The sequence below is a fragment of the Nerophis ophidion genome, linkage group LG07 (genome assembly GCF_033978795.1).
Source record: "Nerophis ophidion isolate RoL-2023_Sa linkage group LG07, RoL_Noph_v1.0, whole genome shotgun sequence".
Taxonomy (NCBI): Eukaryota; Metazoa; Chordata; class Actinopteri; order Syngnathiformes; family Syngnathidae; genus Nerophis; species Nerophis ophidion.
The window spans coordinates 50,509,245-50,535,807 of NC_084617.1; the positions used below are offsets into that span (position 1 = coordinate 50,509,245).

Sequence of the window (26,563 nt, forward strand, 5' to 3'; positions counted from 1 at the left end):
TACCTTTGACACCCCTATCTCTGGCATCTTCATGATATTAGAAGTTAATTGGTTTAGTTCACAGTTTTTGTGTTCCCTTATGAGCATGCACCCCCTGGACATGACGAGACACTTGTTTCCTTACCTAACCATCCAGAGCTGGAGTTGGGTGCACACATGTCGGTCTCTGCGCTTGGAAGCACGAAACCCACCACGAACACTTCCACGCCATCAGACATGAGTGCCAATCCCAGCACCAGGAACAGCTGCCACTGGAACCTCCCGTGGCCACACTCTTGGATAATCAGCTCGTACTGCTGAGCCAGCTCCTCCTCATCGGCCTGTCGCTCCTGTTCCAGCTCCTTTCGGTCCCTCATTGCGTCTGACATGGGTTGCCCCAAGGCCACTTGGCCATCCTTGTGCTTCCTGTCCCCCGTGGAGGGGACCCCCTGGTACTCGCCCTCGTAGATCTCGTCCTCATCGTCGTGGCCCTCGGTGGCATCACTGGAGCCCTCGTCGTTGTCATGGTAACCCTCTCCGCCCTGCCTCGGCGGGTTCCTGTAGAAATCCTCATCGTCCACCTCCTCATCCTGGAATCGTGTGTAGTTGTGGTGGGATGAATACTCGTCGGCAGCACGGTCCGCCACCTTGTTGACCTTCTTTGCTGCCTGCCGCTTTGCCTCCTTGGCTATGTCCTTAGCACCTTTGACCAGGGAAGTCCTGTTATTGTATGTGTCCTCCATTCTGACCGCGTCGATTGGAATACAAGGGTGACAAGCAGGGGGTCCGACTTTACACTTGGAGTCGTGATCTCAGTGGGTCTGAAACAACAGCAAGTAACATGATGAATATGCAGTCACCACATACAAAAAAAACCAATGTAGTTTAGTGTAGTCATCAAGCAAGTTCAAATACGTGAACTCGTAATTTATCTTCCCCTAACTTTTTATCAAAGTTTCCTAAGGGAATTATTTTGGATGTATTCAAATTGATATTCAGGTGTGACCCCATGTTCTTTGTTTAATGATCGTTTCTAAAGCAATAAACATTTTAGAAGAAAGGGTGCTGAAACTGCTGACTCATGTTCAGCTCTGTGGAACCCGAGCCAATAAATAAAGACATTCCCTGAAATCAATTTGCTGACGTCAGAGAGCAGGGGCCTCATGTATTTAGCTTTCGTGCGCACAAAAACTTGGCATACGCCCTTTTTTCCACTGCAAAAGATGAGCTGTATCGAGAGTGAGATGAGCGTGGAAATCTGCGCGCCCTCACGTCAACTTTCATGCTTCACCTAAGTATATTTCCACAGGCTGTGGATACTTCGGTCGTTCGGGTTTTGCCAATATTTGATTCCAACAATGTAAAAATATCGAGGCAGAGAAAGAAAATTTACTTTTTCGGTAACGCATTTAATGCTTCAAAAATCATATTTAGATTTGTGAGGACATCTACTAGTTTATCTAGACTGCATGTGTCAAACTCAAGGCCCGGGGGCCAGATGTAGCCCGCCACTTCATTTATTGTGGCCCTCAAAAGACTGGAAATAATGTGCTTTATTAAAGTACTTTCTGACTAAATGTATTTGTTGTTTTAATTTTGACAGAAGAAAATTACTTCATATTAGAGGTGGGATTCTTTGGGCACCTCACGATTTGATTCCGATTCTTGGAATAGCGATTCGAGTCAACACGTTTCTTGTAATATATTATTTACTCAAACCTTTTCAAAACAAAAGCTCCTCTTGGCTGCTTGCATCTGATTTATACGCACAGCTTTGGCCTAAAAATGTATCAATAAAAATGTGTTGTTTTTTTTCTTTAATTACAAAATCCCAAAATGTTAATCCAATTTAAAAAATTGAGCAAACCAAAATCCAACCCAATCCCAGCTTCGAAATACTCAGGGTAGAAATTTTATAAAGTTATTTAGAAAACATAAAAATATCATACTAAATAAAGGAAAAACTAAAATTTGCAAAGGAACAGTAGCAATATTAACAATGATAGCAATAATATTTCTTTAATTTTTTTAAATTAAAAAAAAGGATTCTTAAAAAATAAAAAAAATAATACTAATTCGATTCTTTCAATCGATTTAAAAGCACAATAAATAAAAATTGCTTTTTAAAAGGGAATAAAACATTTTGAGCACCCTGTATCTTGTATCCATCCATCCATTTTCTACCGCTTATTCCCTTTTGGGGTCTCGGGGGGCGCTGGCGCCTATCTCAGCTACAATCGGGCGGAAGGCGGGGTACACGCTGGACAAGTCGCCACCATACAACAAAATACTCCATGCACTTTTATTTATTTTTTTGGGTTATCAAAAATAAATAAAGTTAATAAAACTAACACAGACACTTGTAAACATGTTAGCATAATAGCTAATGCTAAACACATTACGAGAGGACGTACAAATATGCATGAACACCCTCCAAAGAACATCACACATAAGTGAATAGTTTTAGTTATATTACAATTTCAAAGAAAGTCGTCCATCAAACTGTTTGGTAAATGATAATAAACACAATTGCCTATGCAAATTAGGCTATTATACATGTATATTTATGAATATTTACCGTTACAAGTGGCCTTCCCGAGGGCAGGCATAACTAGAATGGGGGCCTCACTAAAAAAAAGTTTGACACCCCTGATCAAGGTGATCATTTTCCCATCTCTTGCTATCACAATGTGTTCCTGAGACTCCAGCACCCGCTTGGTCAGTCGGGCGAACAGGTGCAGCAGCAGAGACGGTGGAGGAAATGGCAGACGGCCGCGTGTAGCTCTCCTGCGTTTTAATGATAACTTGAGTAATCTCAGCAAGAGTCAAAGTCTTTTGTACCCCTTTAGATATGCTGGTATGTTTAAATGTAAAAGACTGTAAACCAAATATGACATCACACATTAAACTTTAATCTGTCTGTGAGCAGGCTACTCTTTGGGCACATTTTGTTGTATTTATACTGGAAGTAATCACAGTCAGCCACCTTTTCTACAGTTTTACTTATCATTGCAGCGACTATCTTTTAAATCCGGGTACAGCACAACTTTATCTCCGCTCCTCTAGCCTACATTGGCCGTATCCTTCTTCTTCGTCACCTTCTTCCTGATGCATACCACTTATTTCTTATGTGTTCCTCGGAGCCCAGAGCAATGACCACCTCACAATCTCAACCCTCTTTCGTTCACTCGAAACAACTGAATTCTGATTGGCCAGAGTGTGCAGAACTCAGGCACGTATATTATTTGTTTTTTAATGAGGGGGCGTGGCCTGGGCACACAGACATCTGCGATCAATTCCACGTTGATTGGGACGTAACAAATACTGTATATGTGTTTGGATCCGAGTGTGCGCACACTTTAATGCAACAGATTTTTTTTTGCCTATACAGTTTTCATACAGTACATGTGCCTCACAATACGAAGGTCCCGGGTTCAATCCTGGGCTCGGGATCTTTCTGTGTGGAGTTTGTATTTTCTCCCCGTGACTGCGTGGGTTCCCTCCGGGTACTCCGGCTTCTTCCCACCTCCAAAGACATGCACCTAGGGATTGGTTGATTGGCAACACTAAGTTGGCCCTACTGTGTGAATGTGAGTGTGAATTTTGTCCGTCTATCTGTGTTGGCCCTGCGATGAGGTGGCGACTTGTCTGGGGTGTACCCTGCCTTCCGCCCGAATGCAGCTGAGATAGGCTCCAGCACCTCCCACGGCCCCGTAAAGGACACGCGGTAGTAAATGGATGGACACTGTTTTCTGGATTTGAACGAACGCCAATTTTTAGTAAGAAATCAACGCAACTCTATTCATTATATCATTATATTGAGAATATAAGAGGATATTTCTTTGGTAAGGACTCATGCAAGCACACAAAGAGGTCTTTTCCCGGCTGGGCCACCTGTGCTAACGAGAGGGAGAGCCCAGTCAAATGTGATTTTGTGCTCCAGCTATTATTAACGATCCATAGCAGAGGTCTGGGTTTCTGAGTCTTACTGCCTTATTCTACAGAAAAAAAACATCATCAAGAAGACAAGACTATTCTCTCTTGAGATGTCATACAGGTCTTTTGGTCCATGACCTTGCATTGGAGATTCTTGCACATTCATTTTTGAGTGTCTAAGTGTAAGAGTCTGAGCTTAAATGATCTGCGTATTGTGTTATCTGAAAAAGTGGAAGAGGGCATGGAATGATTGGATCTTAGCATTCACATGTGGATTATAAGTATTTGTCTACCGGACACCAATGTTCGCCCTAAATGGCTGTAAGACCAAACCTCCCAACCGGCTTGAGAAAGCAGGGTGAGGAGATCAGAGCTGTCCAGAGTTCACCCTCACCATGCATCTCAGAGCTGTTCAGCACAGCCTCTAATGAACGCTGAAGCCTTGTCAGGAGGACACAAATCACAGGGCCAGCTCCAGCTCCCATAATGCAATTTTACTGGGCAAAACGACAGTGCTGATTCAAGGTGACTCCAATAATCTCTTAGGCTCATTGGACGACTTCTGTGGTTATAAGCGCACTCTTTAAGGCAAAGAACAATAATTGTTTTTATGCCTGATTGATTGATTGATTGATTGATTGATTGATTGATTGATTGATTGATTGATTGATTGATTGATTGATTGATTGATTGATTGATTGATTGATTGATTGATTGAAACTTTTATTAGTAGATTGCACAGTTCAGTACATATTCCGTACAATTGACCACTAAATGATAACATCCGAATAAGTTTTTCAACTTGTTTGAGTTAGGGTCCACGTTAATCAATTCATTGTATTCATTGCCGTTGGCAATGAATACAATGGTTTATTCGATTGAACCATACTGGGAAACGTAAATGTGTGTTGAAATTAGACCCCCATGATGCATTATGAGATAGTAAGGCTGCCTTAAGTCTACCAGGTATTTAGTGCACTTCAAAAAGTCAGTGTTCAAAAACAAGAAAGAAAAAAAAGAAAAAATTAGGGGTATTTTATTTCAACTAAGCAAAATGATCTGCCAATAGAACAAGAACATTTGGCTTGTCAAGACTTTCCAAAACAAGTAAAATTAGCTAACCTCAATGAACCCAAAAATACCTTCAAATAAGTATATTCTCACTAATAACAACTGTACTACTACAGTGGTTCTCAAATAGGGGTACGCGTACCCATGGGGGTACTTGAAGGTATGCCAAGGGGTACGTGAGATTTTTAAAAATGTTTGTAAAAATAGAAACAATTCAAAAATCCTTTATAAATATATTTATTGAATAATACTTCAACAAAATATGAATGTAAGTTCATTAACTGTGAAAAGAAATGTAACAATGCAATATTCAGTGTTGACAGCTAGATTTTTTGTGGACATGTTCCATAAATATTGACGTTAAACATTTATTTTTTTGTGAAAGAAATGTTTAGAATAAAATTCATGAATCCAGGTGGATGTCTATTACAATCCCCAAAGACGGCACTTTAAATTGATGATTACTTCTATGTGTAGGAATTTTTATTTATAATTGAATCACTTGTTTATTTTTCAACAAGTTTTTATTCATTTTTATTTATTTTATTATTTATTTTTTCCAAATAGTTCAAGAAAGACCACTACAAATGAGCAATATTTTGCATTGTTATACAATTTAATAAATCAGACACTGATGACATAGTGCTGTATTTTACTTCTTTATCTCTTTTTTTCAACCAAAAATGCTTTGTTCTAAATAGGGGGTACTTGAATTAAAAAAAATGTTCACAGGAGGTACATCACTGAAAAAAGGTTGAGAACCACTGTACTACTATATGAGTATGAATTTTCTATTGTTTCATTGAAAATAAAACCGTTAAATTCAATTTAGCTGTCATCTGTTTTAATATGAGACACAATTGTGTGAAAGTCATGATTTTTTTTTCATGCCTGAAATAACAAATTATTACTTAAAAAAAGTAGTTTTATACTTGTGAGTGTTGATGACATGGCTTTGCAACAATTGATATTCTATTTTCAAGCATGTTTTACTCAATATAGGTCATAAAATCTCAGCAACAAGCTGTGATGTCTTAATGAGATCATTTAGAACCAAAACCTTTTAAACAAGTAAAACACTGTAACATAAAATCTGCTCAGTGAGAAGAGTTATCTTATCAGACAGAAAATAAGAAAATATCACCCTTATTCGAGATATTTAATCTTACTTACATTTCAGTTTTTGCAGTGTGGGAAGAAAATAATGCTTTCTTTCTCGTAATGTCAAACAATTACACTTTTAAACCGATTATTCCCAGGATTGATTTGGATTAATTGAGATTAAATCAGATCATATATCATTTATATTTAGTCCATCTTAATTGTGTAGTTTTGCATGAGCAAAAAAGGACTCAAGAAAGAAGGGAATATATTTTTGTTCCCATGTTCAGGTTAACAAAGTAATCTGTTTTTCTCAACAAAAATGTATCCACATTAATGTAGACCTGATACTGCATTTTTGTTATAAATGTGACATTTCAAACTGGAAGTGATTTAGTGAAATGAGTGTGGATAATACTTGATGTCGGCTTGGCTGTTCTGTTTCAGATTATATGGGAATTTACTCTTCAAAATGATGACACCCTGAACAATCCTAACGTATTGTAGTCAAAAGTAAAAAAAAAGTAGTGATAATAATGTTGGGGCGGCATAGCTCGGTTGGTAGAGTAGCCGTGCCAGCAACTTTAGGGTTCCGGGTTCAATTCCCGCTTCCGCCATCCTACTCACTGCCGTTGTGTCCTTGGGCAAGACACTTTACCCACCTGCTCCCAGTGCCACCCACACTGGTTTAAATGTAACTTAGATATTGGGTTTCACTATGTTAAGCGCTTTGAGTCACTAGAGAAAAGCGCTATATAAATATAATTCACTTCACTAATGTGAATAGCATAATTAAATCTAAAGTATTTCAATCATTAAAATATCATAGTAATAGTCGTCCCTCATTACTTTGCGCTTAATTTCGTGGATTCAACCACATCCTATATTTTAAATTTGTATCTTTTAAATCATATTCTATTTGTTTTTCCATAGATTAACTGTAAAATTAGGTTTCATTGGTTTGTTCGTATTACTTTGCAGTATTTCTCTTATTCCCTATTCATTATGTTGTGAAAACATTCACTCAGCAGAGTTCCATTTCCGGTATAAGGCTGACAACAACAGGCGGCTAATCTTGGCATAACCCCATCCTCACCGCATTGATATCAAGGTAATTTTCAGCAGGAGAACATTTTGACAGACTTTTTTTTCAACTCCTGCCTCGTCAATACCAAATTTTCAACATTTCATTGTCCAGGAATACTCAAATTAACAAATAATTTTCCTGTACTCCCATTATTCTTTTAAGATCGTCATTTGATATACATTTAAATGTGTAACATTCCAACTTCTAATCTAGTAAATGTACAGATGTTCTTGTCATGTGTGACCGTAACACTTTAAAACAAGGAAACAATGGGTGTCATTTTCAAAAGCCCACACATTGAGCTCTATTTTCTAATGTTCTCATCTTCCGCCTCCTCCGCTGGCCATGGTAATACATATCCAAACTTGATCAAATACATATCCAAACTTGATCAAATACATATCCCAACTTAATTAAATACATATCCAAACTTGATTAAATACATATCCAATCTTGATCAAATACATATCCATCCATCCATTCATCCATCCATCCATCCATCCATCCATCCATCCATCCGTCCATCCATCTTCTTCTGCTTATCCGAGGTCGGGTCGCGGGGGCAGCAGCCTAAGCAAGGAAGCCCAGACTTCCCTCTCCCCAGCCACTTTGTCCAGCTCCTGCCGGGGTATCCCGAGGCGTTCCCAGGCCAGCCAGGAGACAGAGTCTTCCCAACGTGTCCTGAGTCTTCCCCGTGGCCTCCTACCTGTCGGACGTGCCCTAAACACTTCCCTAGGGAGGCAATCGGGTGGCATCCTGACCAGATGCCCAAACCAAATCATCTGGCTCCTCTCGATGTGGAGGAGCAGCGGCTTTACTTTGAGCTCCAGCCAAACGGCAGAGCTTCTCACCCTATCTCTAAGGGAGAGTGCCGCCACCCGGCGGAGGAAACTCATTTCGGCCGCTGTTACCCGTGATCTTGTCCTTTCGGTCATAACCCAAAGCTCATGACCATAAGTGAGGATAGTAACGTAGATCGACCGGTAACTTTAGAGTTTTGTCTTCCGGCTCAACTCTTTCTTCACCACAACAGATCGATACAGTTCAATTACAGAAAAAATGGCACCGATCCGCCTGTCGATCTCACGATCCACTCTTCCCTCACTCGCGAACAAGACTCCAAGGTACTTGAACTCCTCCACATGGGGCAGGGTCTCCTCCCTAACCCGGAGATGGCATTCCACCCTTTTCCGAGCGAGGACCATGGATTCAGACTTGGAGGTGCTGATTTTCATTACAGTCACACTCGGCTGCGAACCGATCCAGTGAGCGCCAAAGATTCTGGCCGGATGAAGCCATCAGGACCACATGATCTGGAAAAATCACAGACCTAATCCTGCAGCCACTAAACCGGATCCCTTTAACGCCCTGAGTGTGCCTATAAATTCTGTCCATAAAAGTTATGAATAGAATCGGTGACAAATATATATCAATCAATCAATGTTTACATATATAGCCCTAAATCACTGGTGTCTCAAAGGGCTACACAAACCACAACACAAACCACTACGACATCCTCGTTAGGCCCACATAAGAGCAAGGAAAACTCACACCCAGTGGGACGTCGGTGACAATGATGACTATGAGAACCTTGGAGAGGACGAAAGCAATGGATGTCGAGCGGGTCTAACATGATACTGTGAAAGTTCAATCCATAGTGGATCCAACACAGCCGCGAGAGTCCAGTCCAAAGCGGATCCTACACAGCAGCGAGAGTTCCGTCCACAGCGGAGCCAACAGGAAACCATCCCAAGCGGAGGCGGATCAGCAGCGCAGAGATGTCCCCAACCGATACACAGGCAAGCGGTCCATCCTGGGTCCCGACCCTGGATGAGCGGTCCATCCTGGGTCCCGACTCTGGACAGCCAGTATGTCATCCATGGCCATCGGACCGGACCCCCTCCACAAGGGAGAGTGGGACATAGGAGTAAAAGAAAAGAAACGGCAGATCAACTGGTCTAAAAAGGAGTCTATTTCCAACTTGATCAAATACATATACAACTTGATCCAATACATATCCAAAATTTTATCAAATACATATCCAACTTGACCAAATACATATCCAACTTGATCAAATACATATCCAAACTTGATCAAATACATATCCAAACTTGATCAAATACATATCCAACTTGATCAAATACATATCCAACTTGACGAAATACATAACCAACTTGATCAAATACATATCCAACGTGACCAAATACATATCCAACTTGATCAAATACATATCCAACTTGACCAAATACATAACCAACTTGATCAAATACATATCCAACTTGACCAAATACATATCCAACTTGATCAAATACATATTCAACTTGATCAAATACATATCCAACTTGATGTAATACATATCCAACTTGATCAAATACATATCCAACTTGACCAAATACATAACCAACTTGATCAAATACATATCCAACTTGACCAAATACATATCCATCTTGATCAAATACATATCCAACTTGATCAAATACATATCCAACTTGACCAAATACATAACCAACTTGATCAAATACATATCCAACTTGACCAAATACATATCCAACTTGATCAAATACATATCCAACTTGACCAAATACATATCCAACTTGATCAAATACATATCCAACTTGATCAAATACATATCCAACTTGATCAAATACATATCCAAACTTGACCAAATACATATCCAAACTTGATCAAATACATATCCAACCTGATCAAATACATATCCAAACTTGACCAAATACATATCCAAACTTGATCAAATACATATCCAAACTTGATCAAATACATATCCAAACTTGATCAAATACATATCCAAACTTGATCAAATACATATCCAACTTGATCAAATACATATCCAACTTGATCAAATACATATCCAAACTTGATCAAATACATATCCAAACTTGATCAAATACATATCCAACTTGATCAAATACATATCCAACTTGATCAAATACATATCCAACTTGATCGAATACATATCCAAACTTCATCAATTACATACATATCCAAATTGGTCAAATACAGATTCAAACTTGATCAAATACATATCCAACTTAACCGAATACATATCCAAACTTGACCAAATACATATCCAAACTTGATCAAATAAATATCCAGACTTGATCAAATCCATATCCAAAATTTGATGAAATACATATCTAAATTGGTGAAATACAGATTCAAACTTGACCAAATACATACATATCCAAACTTCATCAAATACATATCCAAACTTGATTAAATACATAAACTTAACCAAATACATATCCAACTTGACAAAATACATATCCAACTTGATCAAATACATATCCACACTTGATCAAATACATATCCAAACTTGCTCAAATGCATACATATGTAAACTTGATCAAACACATATCCAAACTTGATCAAATACATATCCAAACTTGATCAAATACATATCCAAACTTGATCAAATAAATATCAAAACTTGATCAAATACATATCCAACTTGACCATTCTTGTTTGTTTGTATTTGAAACAGTGTTGGCTCCTCAGACATTAACATGTGTGATACACTACAGCTCATCTCCTGCAACCTGTCCTTACTAAACAAACGGGTGTGTCAAAGTGCGTGGGTGTGACTGCATAGGGACGAGGCCATGTTGCTCTTAAACAAACTGTTCTTTTTTGTCCTTTGAGTCTATGCACATTGACAAGTGTGCTCACACAGCTCCTGGTGGTGTCTGCCTGTCAGAAAATCAATGGAGTGCATGGTGAGGTGCGCTGTCAGCCGTGATGAAGCTCAGAAGACACAAGAGCTCACAGAAGACCACCTGACCACAGCTGAAGAGCCCTCCCCCCGACTGTGCACACAGCAACAGGAGCAATCACAATCAAACCAATACCACTTGCAAACTAGACAGCTGAAGAACAGTTTTGCCCCATTTCATACTCTCACTTCTCATTACCGATGACCTTTTATTTACAACTCTCTCGTTTGAGTTACACATTAGGAGCGTTACTAAAACGCCCTCCTTTCGTCTACGTAATATCGCAAAAATGTGTTCCATTTTGTCCACTAGCGACGCTGAGATCATTATCCATGTGTTCCTTACGTCTCGTCTCAATAACTGTAACGTATTATTTTTGGGTCTCCCTATGTCTAGCATTAAAAGATGACAGTTGGTACAAAATGCGGCTGCTAGACTATTGACAAGAACAAGAAAGTTTGATCATATTACGCTTATACTGGCTCACCTGCACTGGCTTCCTGTGCAATTAAGATGTGACTTTAAGGTTTTACTACTTACGTATAAAATACTACACGGTCTAGCTCTAGTCCCGGCAAGAAATCTGCGTTCAAAAAACTCCAGCTTATTAGTGATTCCCAGAGCCCAAAAAAAGTCTGCGGGCTATGGAGCGTTTTCTATTCGGGCTCCAGTACTCTGGAATGCCCTCCCGGTCACAGTTAGAGATGCTACCTCAGTAGAAGCATTTAAGTCCCATCTTAAAACTCATTTTTATACTCTAGCCTTTAAATAGACCCCTTTTTAGACCAGTTGATCTATCGTTTCTTTAATTTTCTCCTCTGCCCCCTCTCCCTTGTGGGCACAGGTATGGTAGCCAATGATGATGTGCTGGCTGTCCAGATTCGAGACCCGGGGGTGGACCGCTCGCTTGTGCATTGGTTGGGGACATCTCTGCGCTGCTGACCCGTATCTGCTCGGGATGGTCTCCCGCTGGCCCCACTATGGACTGGTCTCTGACTATTATGTTACATCCACTATAGACTGGACTTTCACAATATTATGTTAGACCCACTCGACGTCCATTGCATCCGGTCTCCCCTAGAGAGGGGGGGGGGGGGGGGGGGCACCCACAAATCTGCGGTCCTCTCCAAGGTTTTTCTTAGTCATTCATATTGACATCCCACTGGGTTGTGAGTTTTTCCTTGCTCTTATGTGGGCTCGGAACCGATGATGCCGTTGTGGCTTGAGCAGCCCTTTGAGACACTTGTGATTTAGGGCTATATAAATAAACATTGATTGATTGACATTGATTGCTGTGAATCGTTTATCCCATTATGTAACAGTTTGTTATTCTAACTTTTTATGCTCCTGTGCTCCTTGGATGACACCCAAAAAAAATCCACAAAAATAGTAGAATATGTTTTGCATGGACCACGGAATAACCATTGGTTCAGATCAAGGAAAAAAAACTTGCTGTTTGGAAGTAAGTGCTCACTTCATAATGCATGTTACCGCTACTAATAGGACTATAATATGAGTTCTAAATATGTGGCAACTAAACAGACAACCTTCCCAAGTTCAGTTCAAGACTTGGGAGATAAACTTTGTTGCGGCAAGTTCCTAAAACGCGAGTGTGCTCCTGTTGTAAAGAAAACTAAGACCACTGTAAACACATTGGCAGATCTTTGGTTAGACATTTTAACTTTGCTGGCATACATAGAACACTGGGGTCCAAACTTGTGATTTACATAACAGAGGTGTTCCTCAAGGCACCCCTTTAAATCTTCTCCTTTTTGGCATTTACAAAAATGTTTTGTAATGTTATGTAACTTAGATGTTACTGTAGCTTGTTTACTTCAGATGCAAGTCAGTAGTCATTTGTTCAACGTCTTTTGTTATACTAGTGGCGTTCCTCAAGGTTCCATTATAGGTCCTCTCATTTTCATCAGTTGGGCTATTTAACTGGTGGCCCAAAAACTTGATACTCAGATTTTAACCAGATATTTTGCAGAAGCTCCTAAAAGCAGCAGAGCGCTCCTGTAACTGACAAAATAAATGTTGACTGTAGAGCAGTGTTTCTTTAAGGGAAACTGCACATTTTGGGGAATGTTGCCTTTCGTTCACATTATGAGTGACAAGAACACACGTCTTTATTTTTAAATTTTTACCATTTTAAAGATGATTTTTTTAAAAATGCTTGAAAGATGCGGGTAATGCGAGTGACCATTGTAGCCTTCAAAGCCCTCTAAAACAACTTCAAAACAACTTTTTATATACACACTGCAAGTCTATATATAATGTAGTAACTTACATGCTCATAACAATATTTAATATATTCAATATTTACCAGATTTTGATCATTTTAATAATTCTTCCGCGCATCGATTTTTCTTTCCATAGCTGCGCACATCTGACTTCTGTTAAAAAATGTGTGTTCCTGCTTCTGGAATCAAACACAAGTATGTGTACAAATCATGGCAGACTTGGTAACAGACAATAAATACAAATATTTTTGGACAAATGAGGATTCACAACCTCATACATTTGAAGCTATATTATATTTCTGCTTAGAGAAGCGAGCACGGAGGAAGAGTGAGACGTTGGAGCAGACAAAAGCCGGTTGAGCGATTTTGGAGACAAGCTATTTCAAAATAGATGGTGCGCTTACCCAAAATTAACAGGAAAGATCCCCGGCCAGCTGGACCAGACGAACAACTGTCCATCGAGTGAGTCCTTTTAATACCGATCATTATACACGCAGCACGTCATATGTGTTGGTACAACTACAGTACATACACTGTCTGGCTAGCTCAGCTGTGTACTAACAAAACATGAAATAATACTTTACAGATACTGTAATATGATTGTTAATGTTTTTCAGTCAGTAAAGATTGGGGTCGTATCGCAGTGTTATGCATTACAAACCCAAACCCGTTTTTTGTTGTGGTAGAAGCTAGTTTATCTCTTGCCGTAGTTAGCTTTTACCAATAATACCTTAGCATATCCCAAAAAAATAAAGAGTTCCTCAGTGTTTGCTCTAACAATAACAATGTTTCTACAGTTTGATTTATTACACAGGCTACAGAACGTAAATAAAGTATTGTTGAAAACATGTTTTCATGCATTTTAAAGTGATTTAGAGGTAGAATTGATTGCTCCCATTAGCTGCATTGCTAGCCAACAAGAACAAGATGATTTTTATGTTAGAAAGCAAACAAAAAAAAAACTTTTGTCTTCTCGTCTCTCAATGACTGTGAACAATAGGCAAAATAGATTTAAAAAAGTGCAGTAAATAAAAAGTTCAGTTCCCCTTTCTTAACCTTATTGTTGGGACGCGGGCGCCACTTAGAGGGCCACCAATAAATATCTCGTTTTCAGCTCTGGTCTGTATGGGCCTTGTCTTATACTTTTCCACCACGTGTGGCAGTAATGACAATATCAAACAAGCTGAAGAAGTCTGGAGCTGAAGTCACAGAAGTTTCAAGCGCAAAAATTATGACTAAGTGAACCTGTATTTTTGCACTTAAATTTTATTGACAGTTTATTTGAATAAATATACATAATGTTATTATTTATTATGTATTTATTTTGGCACTGAATAATTTGATCAGTTATTTATGAGTCCTTCAGTTGCAGTTTATTTGAATAGTATTTATTTTTCTAATCGTCCTGACCTAAGCCAAAGGTTTATGTGCTAAATAAATAATATTTTTGATTAACGCATGCTTTAATTTCATTTGACTGTTAAACTGTAAGTAGGTTATATATCCATCCATCCATCCATTTTGTACCGCTTATTTCCTTTGGGGTTGCGGGGGGCGCTGGTGCCTATCTCAGCTAGAACCGGGCGGAAGTCGGTGCACACCCTGGACAAATCGCCTCCAAATCGCAATAATAAATAAAAATAAATATACTAAATATGATTAAAATCAGGAGTAATATTATTAGTTTAGTGTTATTATTTGAGTTCGCCCGGGCCCCTCTGTATTAGGGCCCCAAGGTCAAAAAGGTTCTAAACCCCTTCTGTAGAGGATGCTGGTTCTGTGGACTATATAAAAATAAGCCTAATTAAAGGGAGAATTCTGCCCCACCGGTCTATAGCTTTCTGGAAATGTGGCCCCCAAAATAATTTACTTGAATAACCCTGCTGTAGGTCTACGCTGTACTTGGTGTCATTTATTTAATTAATCAATTAGGTAATGATCACCTCTAGCTTTCTTTCTCCATCCCACATACTGTACATGCTTACCGAAGCTGTTGCGTACCACACTGACCAATTTAAAACGCTATATTTATTTGACCTTAACTTGACTTGTTTATGATTTTTTACAAGTGACATGAATCATTATGTGATCCGCTTTGATTAGTTCAACAGTGACCAGACACTATGAGTCAAGCAACTTACAAAAATAACAGATTGATTCTGGTCCTAAAAGAGAAGGCTGGGTGAGTCATAAAGGAGATTCACCAGGTAGTTTTCATAAGACCTCGAGTGAAAATCAATAATACATTTTTGGCTGCACAGTCCACTAGACTCGACGTTGCCATTACACAATGCGATAAAAAAAAAACATTTAAAGATAGAAGGAGCACAGTGTCCTTTTTAATGGCTTCTTTCTTTGCATCCGTCAACGTACTGGTTCTTTTAAACTGATGCAATAACGTTTTAAGCATCATTTTGAAAGCTTTTGGATCATTTTTTTTTTTTTACATGAATACAATCAAATCCATTTAAACTCTTTTGTACAATTCCCATTGAAGAACCTCAAATTATTTCAGGCAGGTTCTGCCCTTTGTAAGACAATCACCAGCAACGGCCTGTGACGGCTGCTTTGCCCTATCAGTATCAGGAAGAAGCAGGACCAATCTCTAAGTGGGCAGCGCTGCAAGTGTAATCCCATCAAGAAAAGAGAACCCGTGGCCTCATCTGGAGGAGGCTCAACCAGCCTGGGACGTCTTCCATTAGGAGATTTCATCAAGCAGTGATGGTATTACTGGCAGAGCCTGTGTACGTGTGTGAGAGACGGTGTGTTGAGGAAAATAAGAAGAGAGAAACGCATTAACCATGTAAGGCTACATGATTAAATTATCATTGGTAAAATAATCACTTTAATGAGACATGTGTCAGTAGAAATGAATGCAGCTATTAATCTCAAGTTTTTAATGCGTATTTATGCAAGTAAAGTCCATTTGCCATGAGTAACGTTGATCTTTTTTATTTTATTTTTTATTTTTCTTGCTTCACTCTAACTTTCCTCATCCACGAATATTTCATCCTCGCTCAAATTAATGGGGAAATCGTCGCTTTCTCGGTCCGAATTGCTCTTACTGCTGGTGGCTCACATTATTAACAATGTGAGGATGTGAGGAGCCCTCACACCGGTGACGTCACGCGCACATCGTCTGCTACCTACGGTACAGGCAAGGCTTTTTTATTGGCGACCAAAAGTTGCGAACTTTATCGTCAATGTTCTCTACTAAATCCTTTCAGCAAAAATATGGCAATATCGCGGAATGATCAAATATGACACATAGAATGGACCTGCTATCCCCGTTTAAATAAGATAATCTCATTTCAGTAGGCCTATAATCATAGGGCCGAGGGCCATTACTGGGCTACAGGGGTAGCCAAAGTGCAGTACAATAGGCAGGTTAAAAGATAACACAAGAAAAACGACCAAACACAACACAACACAAACAGAGCACAAATGAAACAAAAAAAAACTAATAAAACATAAAAACAGATTCACAGCAGGTGCATTATGGGACGACATAGCAGGATGGAGATCACAGAGTGTTAAAGGCCATGGAATTAAAGTGTGATTTTAAGAACGATATAAAAACAGGAAGAGAGGAGGCCTGTCTAACACTCAAAGGTAAGTTGTTCCAGAGCTTGGGAGCAGCAGCGGTGGAATTCAGAAGTTACTCACAAGTTACTCAAGTTTTTCACAGAATACTGACTCTTACTCAAGTAATTATTTTGATGACTACTATTTTCTTATACTTGAGTCATAATATTCCAAAGTATCGATACTTTTACTTGAGTACAGTTTTTGGGTACTCAACCCACGCCTGAGTGGGCAAAGATTCTGTCCCACCACAGTCCAAACTCTAGCCCTCCAAAGACTGAATCTCGCGTGAAAAAATGTGATCTAACAGAATCCAAAAAGGACGAACATAGCAATCACCATAGCAACAACCATAAAAACAGGTAAAATAAAAGGGGACATGCGTTCTGTATTTTTATAGGCACCGACTGAATTCCGTCGGTACTACCTGTCATCAATTCACGCAAAATCAAACGGTGCCATATGTACAGTATAAACACCTTTTTAGGGTGCAACAAAATATTAGATTCCGCTCTCCCCACGGACATGAAGATTTTTGGTGTAAAAATTGAACAAGACTTAGACAAACTTTATTGATCCACAAGGGAAATTGTTCCACAAAGTAGATCAGTTACAAAGGCTGGAAAGGGTAAGAATGGAAAGGATAATGCAGGTATTGTGACGTCTGGGTGCCATTGTGGTGACGAGTTGTTCTCTCGTGGGTGCAGTGAAAATGGACACAGCGTGAGGTAGGAAAAATAATTTATTTATACTAACTAAAACAGACTAAGAACCAAAAACACTTGCTCGAAGGCACTAACAAACAACACAGAAAGCACTAGCATGAGCTAGGGACAAACAACTGAAACAGCATGGAAGCTAATGTACACAAAGGTAGTCACCACAATGCTGGAAAGAGCGACGTCAACTGTAGCGTGCAGCAAACAAGAGTCCAAAAAAGAACGTCAAACAAAGGCGGTCTTAAATAGGGAGATGCGCGTGATCAAAGGAGAGACAGGTGACACTAAATGGGTAACTATGACAACGGAACAAAACCAGGAAGTGCCACAAAGAACTGAGGAAGACAAATACTAGACAGAATGTGATAACAAACAGAACCAAAACCAGAATATGCCATGATCCAAGACGTGGATCATGACAGGTATAAGGTAGACTAAAAATGTACCCTAGTAGCAATATAAAATATAACATATGTAATATTTACATATTACATATACAGTGTATAATATATACTGTTATACTATATTATTATATTATATCTTTCTTTAAATATATACAACATTAAACAAATATATGGGATATAATTGGGACAAATTCACTCTTGACCCACCTGGGATTCAAGGACAATAATATAAGACATTTTTAGAAGACATAAGCAAGTGGGGCGCTTGCTGTCTTTGGTCTAAAGGGGCAAAAACAGTTCAATTGTCTTTATGTTTGTACCCTGCTTAACGTGACACCGCACTGCAGCGCAATGACTGACAGCACACAGCAGCTGACCAATTTGGAGTTCAGATGCGCCGATGTGCAGTTGGATTCATGTGGAGAGAAGACTTGACTTCCTAATGGCAATATGAATCACGAGCAAGTAAAACAAAGAAAAAATCCGAACGAGAGGAGCTGTGTGCTTCACTTGAAAGCGGCTATGTTGTTGACATACTACTTTGTGGTACAAACACAGCAGCTATTACCACTATGAGAATAAGAACACACATTTCACCCTCGTTCCTTTTGATCCCTGGTGGCAGAGTGCCTCATAATTACGCCTTTTATTGCAGACGACGAGGGTTTTCCATGTATTCATACTACTCTAAATCATGCAGTCCATACTAGTACTCGAGCAAATTTTGCTGAAAACAACCCAGCACATTTACTGCCAACTCTTAGCTGTGACATACATCAGGGGTACAGGGCTACATCAGGGGTCTCAAACTTGCGGCCTATATTTTGTGGACCTTTACTTCATAGTTTAGTGAAATTGCAACCCACTCATCCTGTGAGGCTAACACAGTGTTTTTCAACCACTGTGCCACGGCACAAGACGCAGTCTGGTGTGCCGTTGTCACACCGCGGTGAGGGAAGTCTTGTTTGTTTTTCTGTCTTGTGATCTATGTATTTTATTTTGAAAAGCTACACCCTTGTTTCAGATCACGGGTCCTTCCTCTTGTGTCACCAGTCTGACGTCATCCTTGATTCCTGATTGTTTCCACTTGTTCCCCATCAAATGGGTTGTACTTGTATTTGTATAGCGCTTTTCTACCTTCAAGGTACTCAAAGCGCTTTGACATTACTTCCACATTTACCCATTCACACACACATTCACACACTGATGGAGGGAGCTGCCATGCAAGGCGCTAACCTGCACCCATCAGGAGCAAGGGTGAAGTGTCTTGCTCAGGACACAACGGACGTGACGAGGTTGGTACTAGGTGGGATTTGAACCAGGGACCCTCGGGTTGTGCACGGCCACTCTCCCCACTGCGCCACTCCCACATCCTATTTAAGCTCACTTTTCCGTTTGTCCTTTGCCAGATCGTCTCGTCTATCGTGCCTTCTAGCGTCCATGTTCATGTCCACGTCCATGTCCTTGATTCCCTCCTTGCCTTGCTCCTGTTTTTTATTGTTCTCCCTAATTTTTGATCATAGCAGTTATTTTTTGCTGAAATTTGAAGTTTACTTTTTTCCTCCTTTGAGCGTCCTTAGTTTTCCTTCGTCGACCTAATTGGTGAGTTTTTTGTTATTCCAAATTTCGTTTTATTTCCTCATTGATTGAGTGATTTTTGGTTTATTCATCGATATTGTATTTGTATATATTATTAGAGTTTATTTTTCCCTCCTGTTGGAGCGCTTTTTGTTAATTCTTCTTGATATTCTATTTTTGTCAGGTTATTTTCTTAAAGTAGTATTCCTCCTTATTTTTTGGAGTGACTTTTTGAGTTAAGTGTTTATCCTCGGATTTATTTTCCATACGTTGTATATATTTTTGTGAAATACTTTTTTACCGCAGGTTAAAAAGTGATTTCAAAATAAAAGCTGTTATTTTTGGATATTTCCTCTCTGCATCTGGGTCCTCTCATTTCCAAGTCGTAACAGCTGTGGGAGATTATCTAATTTCACCTATTTGGGTTAAAAATATTTTTTTGCAACAAGTAATTATAGTCTGTTAATGATATGTTGTTGTTGAGTGGTCGGTGCTGTCTATAGCTCAGGAGAGTAACCATGTAATACTCTTCCATATCAGTAGGTGGCAGCAGATAGATAATTGCTTTGTAGATGTCGGAAACAGCGGGAGGCAGTGTGCAGGTTAAAAGGTGTCTTATGCTTAAACCAAAAATAGGCAAAAGGCGAGTGCCCCTAAGAAAAGGCATTGAAGCTTAGGGAAGGCTATGAAGAACGAAACTAAGACTGAACTGGCTACAAAGTAAACAAAAACAGAATGCTGGACAACAGCAAATACTTACTGTGGAAAAAAGACAGCGTCCACAATGTCCCCACAAAGAAGGATAAAACAATAAAATATTCTTGATTGCTAAAACAAAGTAGATGCGGCAAATATCGCTCAATGGAAGACATGAAACTGCTACAGGAAAATACCAAAAAAAGAGAAAAAGCCACCAAAATAGGAGCACAAAACAAGAAGTAAAACACTACACACATGAAAACAGAAAACAAGTCAAAATAAGTCAGGGTGTAATGTGACAGGTGGTGACAGTACACCTACTTTGAGACAAGAGCTATATTGATGCATGCTTGTTTATGCTTTAAAGTCATCCAACAATTGCGACAACGACTAATTACTGTCAACTGAGTTTTGTTTTGTAATGATTTCTGCTGGTGGTGTGCCTTCGGATTTTTTCAAAGCAAAAAATGTGCCGTGGCTCAAAAAAGGTTGAAAAACACTGGGCTAACAGATAAATATATGATGGCGATCTTTAACCATAGCAGAAAGGACACAAGCTACAACAACAGCGCAGACACAACAATGACATCACAATAAACGCACATTGGGCAACTTTAACGTCAAAATTAAGATTTTAGTCATCTCTTGTCTAAAACCACAATTAGTCTAAGAGTTTGTGTGTGTGTTCACTTCATTGGTTAGTTTTTTTTGTTCTAAGAAAGGACACTTTTATGACCCTTTATGCATTCTGAGAGCTAACTAGGGATGATTTCACTTCACTGTGAAGTTGGTTGATCACTAATTTATGTTACTCTCCAAATGGGTTTCTTTCATGATCGATGTTATAAAATGCCTTACCCAATGCTTAACAAAAACATTCCTATCCACAATCAGTTCGAGTTTGTATTCACCCATCCTCGTATCTCTCCCCCTACCAGGAGAAAAGACATTTTACCCAAACACCTCTCTCCTCTTTCATTCCTAAAAGCTATATAATTCTCGAAGAGTTTTCTGTCTTTCTCACTCTCTCTCTCTTGCTGTGTCTCTTCTTACTCTCCTTCTTTCTTTCTGTAGCGTAAAACCTTCTCCTTTGTAATCTAATATTACTTGGGTAATAAAATAAATACTTAGAAAGGTCTATGTTTTGATTTTAGGGGTTAGTGCGTCGGCCTCACAATACGAAGGTCCTGCAGTCCTGGGTTCAATCCCGGGCTCGGGATCTTTCTGTGTGGAGTTTGCATGTTCTCCCCATGAATGCGTGGGTTCCCTCCGGGTACTCCGGCTTCCTCCCACTTCCAAAGACATGCACCTGGGGATAGGTTGATGGTAACACTAAATTGGCCCTAGTGTGTGAATGTGAGTGTGAGTGTTGTCTGTCTATCTGTGTTGGCCCTGCGATGAGGTGGCGACTTGTCCAGGGTGTACCCCGCCTTCCGCCCGATTGTAGCTGAGATTGGCGCCAGCGCCCCCCGCAACCCCGAAAGGGAATAAGCGGTAGAAAATGGAAGGAACACATTTACGCACTACTGAGCATTAAATCGCCTCAACAGTATACAAAAGCAGTTATTTTCTGGCGCATTTAAAAATCAGTTAGACACATTAGCATTTAAAACATATCTTATATGGCAGTGGTTCTCAACCTTTTTTCAGTGATGTACCCCCTGTGAACATTTTTTTAATTCAAGTACCCTCTAATCAGACCAAAGCATTTTTGGTTGAAAAAAAGAGATAAAGAAGTAAAATACAGCACTATGTCATCAGTTTCTGATTTATTAAATTGTATAACAGTGTAAAATATTGCTCATTTGTAGTGGTCTTTCTTGAACTATTTGGAAACAATATATAAAAATAACTAAAAACTTGTTGAAAAATAAACAAGTGATTCAATTATAAATAAAGATTTCTACACATAGAAGTAATCATCAACCTAAAGTGCCCTCGTTGGGATTGTTATAGAGATCCATCTGGATTCATTAATTCCAAACATTTATCCACAAAAAATTAAATCTTTAGCATCAATATTTATGGAACATGTCCGCAAAAAATCTAGCTATCAACAGTGAATATTGCATTGTTGCATTTCTTTTCACAGTTTATGAACTTACATTCATATTTTGTTGAAGTATTATTCAATAAATATATTTATAAAGGATTTTTGAGTTGTTGCTATTTTTAGAATATTTTAAAAAAAATGTCACGTATCCCTTGGCATACCTTCAGGTACCCCCAGGGGTACGCGTACCCCCATTTGAGAACCACTGTTATATGGTACTGTCAAAATTAAAATTGCAAAAAACATAGGTGGCGACCTGTCCAGGGTGTACACCGCCTTCCGCCCGAATGCAGCTTAGATAGGCTCCAGCACCCCTCGCAACACCGAGAGCTGCAATTGGTATAAAATTGATGGATAGATATCAAAAGTGAACAAAATTAAATATTTGAGCTCAGAATTTTAGAACCTATTCGACACCGTATAAGCAAGCCGTACCCCTCGTAGTCGGCTTATTCGAGTGGAAATGCCGGGTATTTCCCCATTTCATCGCCAGATCATTTAAACTAGTTTCCGGGGTTGGCCGACATGGTCTCACAACATGTAGTTTCTCCTTAAATATCCTTCCTGAAAATGGCCTTGCAAATATACAGTATGTCTGCCACCTAATCAACATTTTGTTCTCCTTCTCTGCTATCCCAGTATGGCTACGGCGCGGCATTTCCAGTTTCCTGCTAAATTGCAAATTGTGAATGGATACTCACTTTGGAATGATAAGTGAGTATCCAATCCCAGTCTCGTTAACATCAGGCTACCCAGATAGGCTACTGTCAACAACTTGTGATCTGATTGCTTTCGTAACTGTCTCAACTATATATGTTCTCAAATTCATCCGCTTACAGCCTCGGTGAGTAACCAATCACAAGACGTGTAAATGTCACGTTCAATGTGAGGCCATCTAGAAGGCCTTACTGACAACAACTCGTGATTTGATTGGCTATCGCAACGGTCTATCCATACTTGCCAACGCTCCCGGATTTTCCGGGAGACTCCTGAAATGCAGCGCCTCTTCCGAAAACCTCCCGGGACAAATTTTCTCCCGAATATCTCCCGAAATTCAGGCGGAGCTGGAGGCCACGCCCCCTCCAGCTCCGTGTGGACCTGAGTGACGTGTCGACAGCCTGTTTTCACGTCCGCTTTCCCGCAATATAAACAGCGAGCCTGCCCAATGACGTTATAACTGTAGAATGATCGAGGGCGAGTAATTGGTTTCTTATGTGGGTTTATTGTTAGAAAGTTTCATTAACGTCCTCCCAGCACGGTAACAACACACAACAACAACAGTCACGTTTTCGTCTACCGTAAAGAAGTTTGTCTGCCGTAAACAGCAATGTTGTGACACTCTTAAACAGGACAATACTGCCATCTACTGTTCATGCATATGTGACAATAACATCTACGGCTTTTAAAGAGTGCAGAAGAACGAGGAAGATACAGCCTTGGCGACGCCGATGACGAGTAAGATGAAGAAATACGCTTGAAGTTCAAAGCAGCAGCTGCGTTTGGACCTGGATAGCCTCTAGGAAGAAGTATTGGACTACCAATTGCTTGGCAGTGAAGATCTTCCTCAGAAGCAAAGATTGACCGGTTTTGGGCCATGCTCGGGAGAAATGGAAGATTCCAGACTCTAGTGCATTTGATGAAAGCACTTTTGTGCGTGCCACACAGCAATGCATCATCAGAGAGGGTGTTCAGCATCGTTAGAAAAATAGTGACAGAGAATAGAACAAGTATGGACGATTCAACCCTTAGCTCAACAATGAGTGGTATGTGTGCGTATGTGTGTAAATAAATGAACACTGAAATTCAAGTATTTCTCTTATTTATATGTATATATATATATATATATATATATATATATATATATATATATATATATATATATATATATATATGGAAACGGGGTTTGTAGATCGCCTTGGTAAACCACATGACTACAGGCCTCCCTGCTGACACTACAGAATACTGTCGTGATTCTCAAACTGTAGGTACACAGTCCGTTTTAAAACACAATGTTGCTGTTCAAACTGTGTGTAATGTTACAGTGGCCAAACATAATATATATGCTTGTTACAAACCCCGTTTCCATATGAGTTGGGAAATTGTGTTAGATGTAAATATAAACGGAATACAATGATTTGCTAATCATTTTCAACCCATATTCAGTTGAATATGCAACAAAGACAACATATTTGATGTTCAAACTGATAAACATTTCTTTTTTTTTCAAATAATTATTAACTTTAGTATTTGATGCCAGCAACATGTGACAAAGAAGTTGGGAAAAGTGGCAATAAATACTAATAAAGTTGAGAAATACTCATCAAACACTTATTTGGAACATCCCACAGGTGTGCAGGCTAATTGGGAACAGGTGGGTGCCATGATTGGGTATAAAAGCAGCTTCCATGAAATGCTAAGTAAATCACAAACAAGGAACCTGTAATTCATTTTTAATGAATACTTCTGCCTACTACGCTGCTGTACTTTAATGTTGATCATTATGGTGGTACTTGCAAAGTTTTTTCTGAAGTGGTACTTAGTAAAAAAGTTTGAGAACCACTGGTATACTGCATTCAGTGTACATTATTACTTAATTGTGTGCCCTCTCATGTGTCTCGTGTGTGACAATAAAGTTCCTCGAATTCTTCAATAGTTCTCAAAAAAATAAGGATCCTTTGTATTACTTGGATATACTTTAGAGTAGTCACAGAATATGTGCTGTCATAATATTGACACTGTGATCTGTTGCCAATATTAATGTCATTTTCATTAGATAATAATGTACATTGCTATACAAGCTAAATACCAAGTACTCTAAGACTCAAGTTGTATTACTATAGTGTTGTCCTTTGAGAATATATCATAAAATATTTGCTGAAATTCAAGTGGTGCAGTTCAGGCTGACACTTCCCGGGTATCCATGACTCAATCAATCTAGGGATGCCAAGTGTTTCATTCTGTAAAAGTAGGTGTTTGAATTGACATGTTTAGATGTTGTGGGGTGCGTGGTCTCTCAATTTCTATCAAGCAAATGCAAGAACGCTACAGGCCATTTCACTACAAGGATCATTAGCCAAGATCTCAACAAAATAATGAAACATCTGCTGTATCTCTCTTTGGTTATTTGTCAAGATAATAGACAAAAAATATCCTTTTTCCCTTGCTTTTGGTTCTGCTTCACTGGCTATTGCACTGCAGGCTGTGTATTATCACCATCAGTGAAATGCATATAGGAAGGCTTGTTTCATGGTGCCTAAAGTTTGGGAAGACAGTATTTTAACAAAAGTGCTCAGCATGTAAGCCTCATAGTCAGGAAGTTGAGGGTTCAAATCTCCATTGTAGCATTTCTGTGTAGAGTTTGCAAATTATCCCTGTGCTTGTGTTCTCTGCCTTACTTCCTCAAACATGCATGTGAGGTTAAACGGAGACTCTGCATTGTCCATGTTAGTGGTTGTGTATCTGTGAGTAACTGGCCACCACTTCAGGGTCTGCAGGCCTTAGAGCACTCAAAAACCTGACCTGGATTTTTAAAAAAAGATTCAAGTCCAAAACACAATTCCTCATTGATACAATTCTGACTCAATTCCAAACGTATTACATATTAAGAGACATATATGCCGTTTTGTTTCGTAAAAATTATGCAAAATCAACTTTTCTTACCTGTTGGTACCTGCTGATGTGTGTTTGGGATCTAAATAAGTCCTGAATATTTGCACACATCCGACATTGTAGTACGCCCCGTAGTCAATAAGCTCCTTCTTTTTCTCCATCCTCTTGTTGTGGGGCATTCATCCTCAGCTGATGTAATGTCTAATAGTACTAGTAAATAGTAATCAAACATAGTAAAATAGTAAATGAGTAAATAGCCAATTCTAATAGAAATAGTAAACTAAAAGTAAAGTACCGCACAGTCCTAAATTCTATCTGTCAGCCGACTTGAAGCGCTACTACCGATAGAACAAAGGCGACAAGGAGTAAACGGAAATAAGACAGCCCACAAAATGGCGCTTCCTGGAGAGACGGTCCAAAAGCGGCTTGAATATGGTGTGTAAAAAATAATCTATGCAACATTTTGACCAAAAAAACACCTTTACATGTTATGTAGACCACAGGGAAGTGATTTAAATGTGGAAAAAAAATGTGCCTCGTAGAATATTGAATGGATGTGGATGTGCCTTTTGTATGAAAATAGACCTGAATACACCTGTTCATCGGCGGTGCGCCTTATACAAACCCTGTTTCCATATGAGTTGGGAAATTGTGTTAGATGTAAATATAAACGGAATACAAGGATTTGCAAATCCTTTTCAACCCATATTCAGTTGAATGCACTACAAAGACAAGATATTTGATGTTCAATCTCAAACTTTATTTGTT

General features: G+C 39.2%; 1 protein-coding gene across 1 annotated transcript in view; it reads right to left on the minus strand.

The window, feature by feature from the left end:
• The window catches only part of sv2ca (synaptic vesicle glycoprotein 2Ca), a 117,820-nt gene that overhangs the window by 84,991 nt on the left and 6,266 nt on the right, over positions 1–26,563 (minus strand). The window contains exon 2 of the mRNA XM_061906337.1: positions 125–800. Within this exon, the coding sequence (XP_061762321.1) occupies positions 125–722 (598 nt within the window). The 5' untranslated portion in view covers positions 723–800. The remainder of the gene's footprint in view (positions 1–124; positions 801–26,563) is intronic.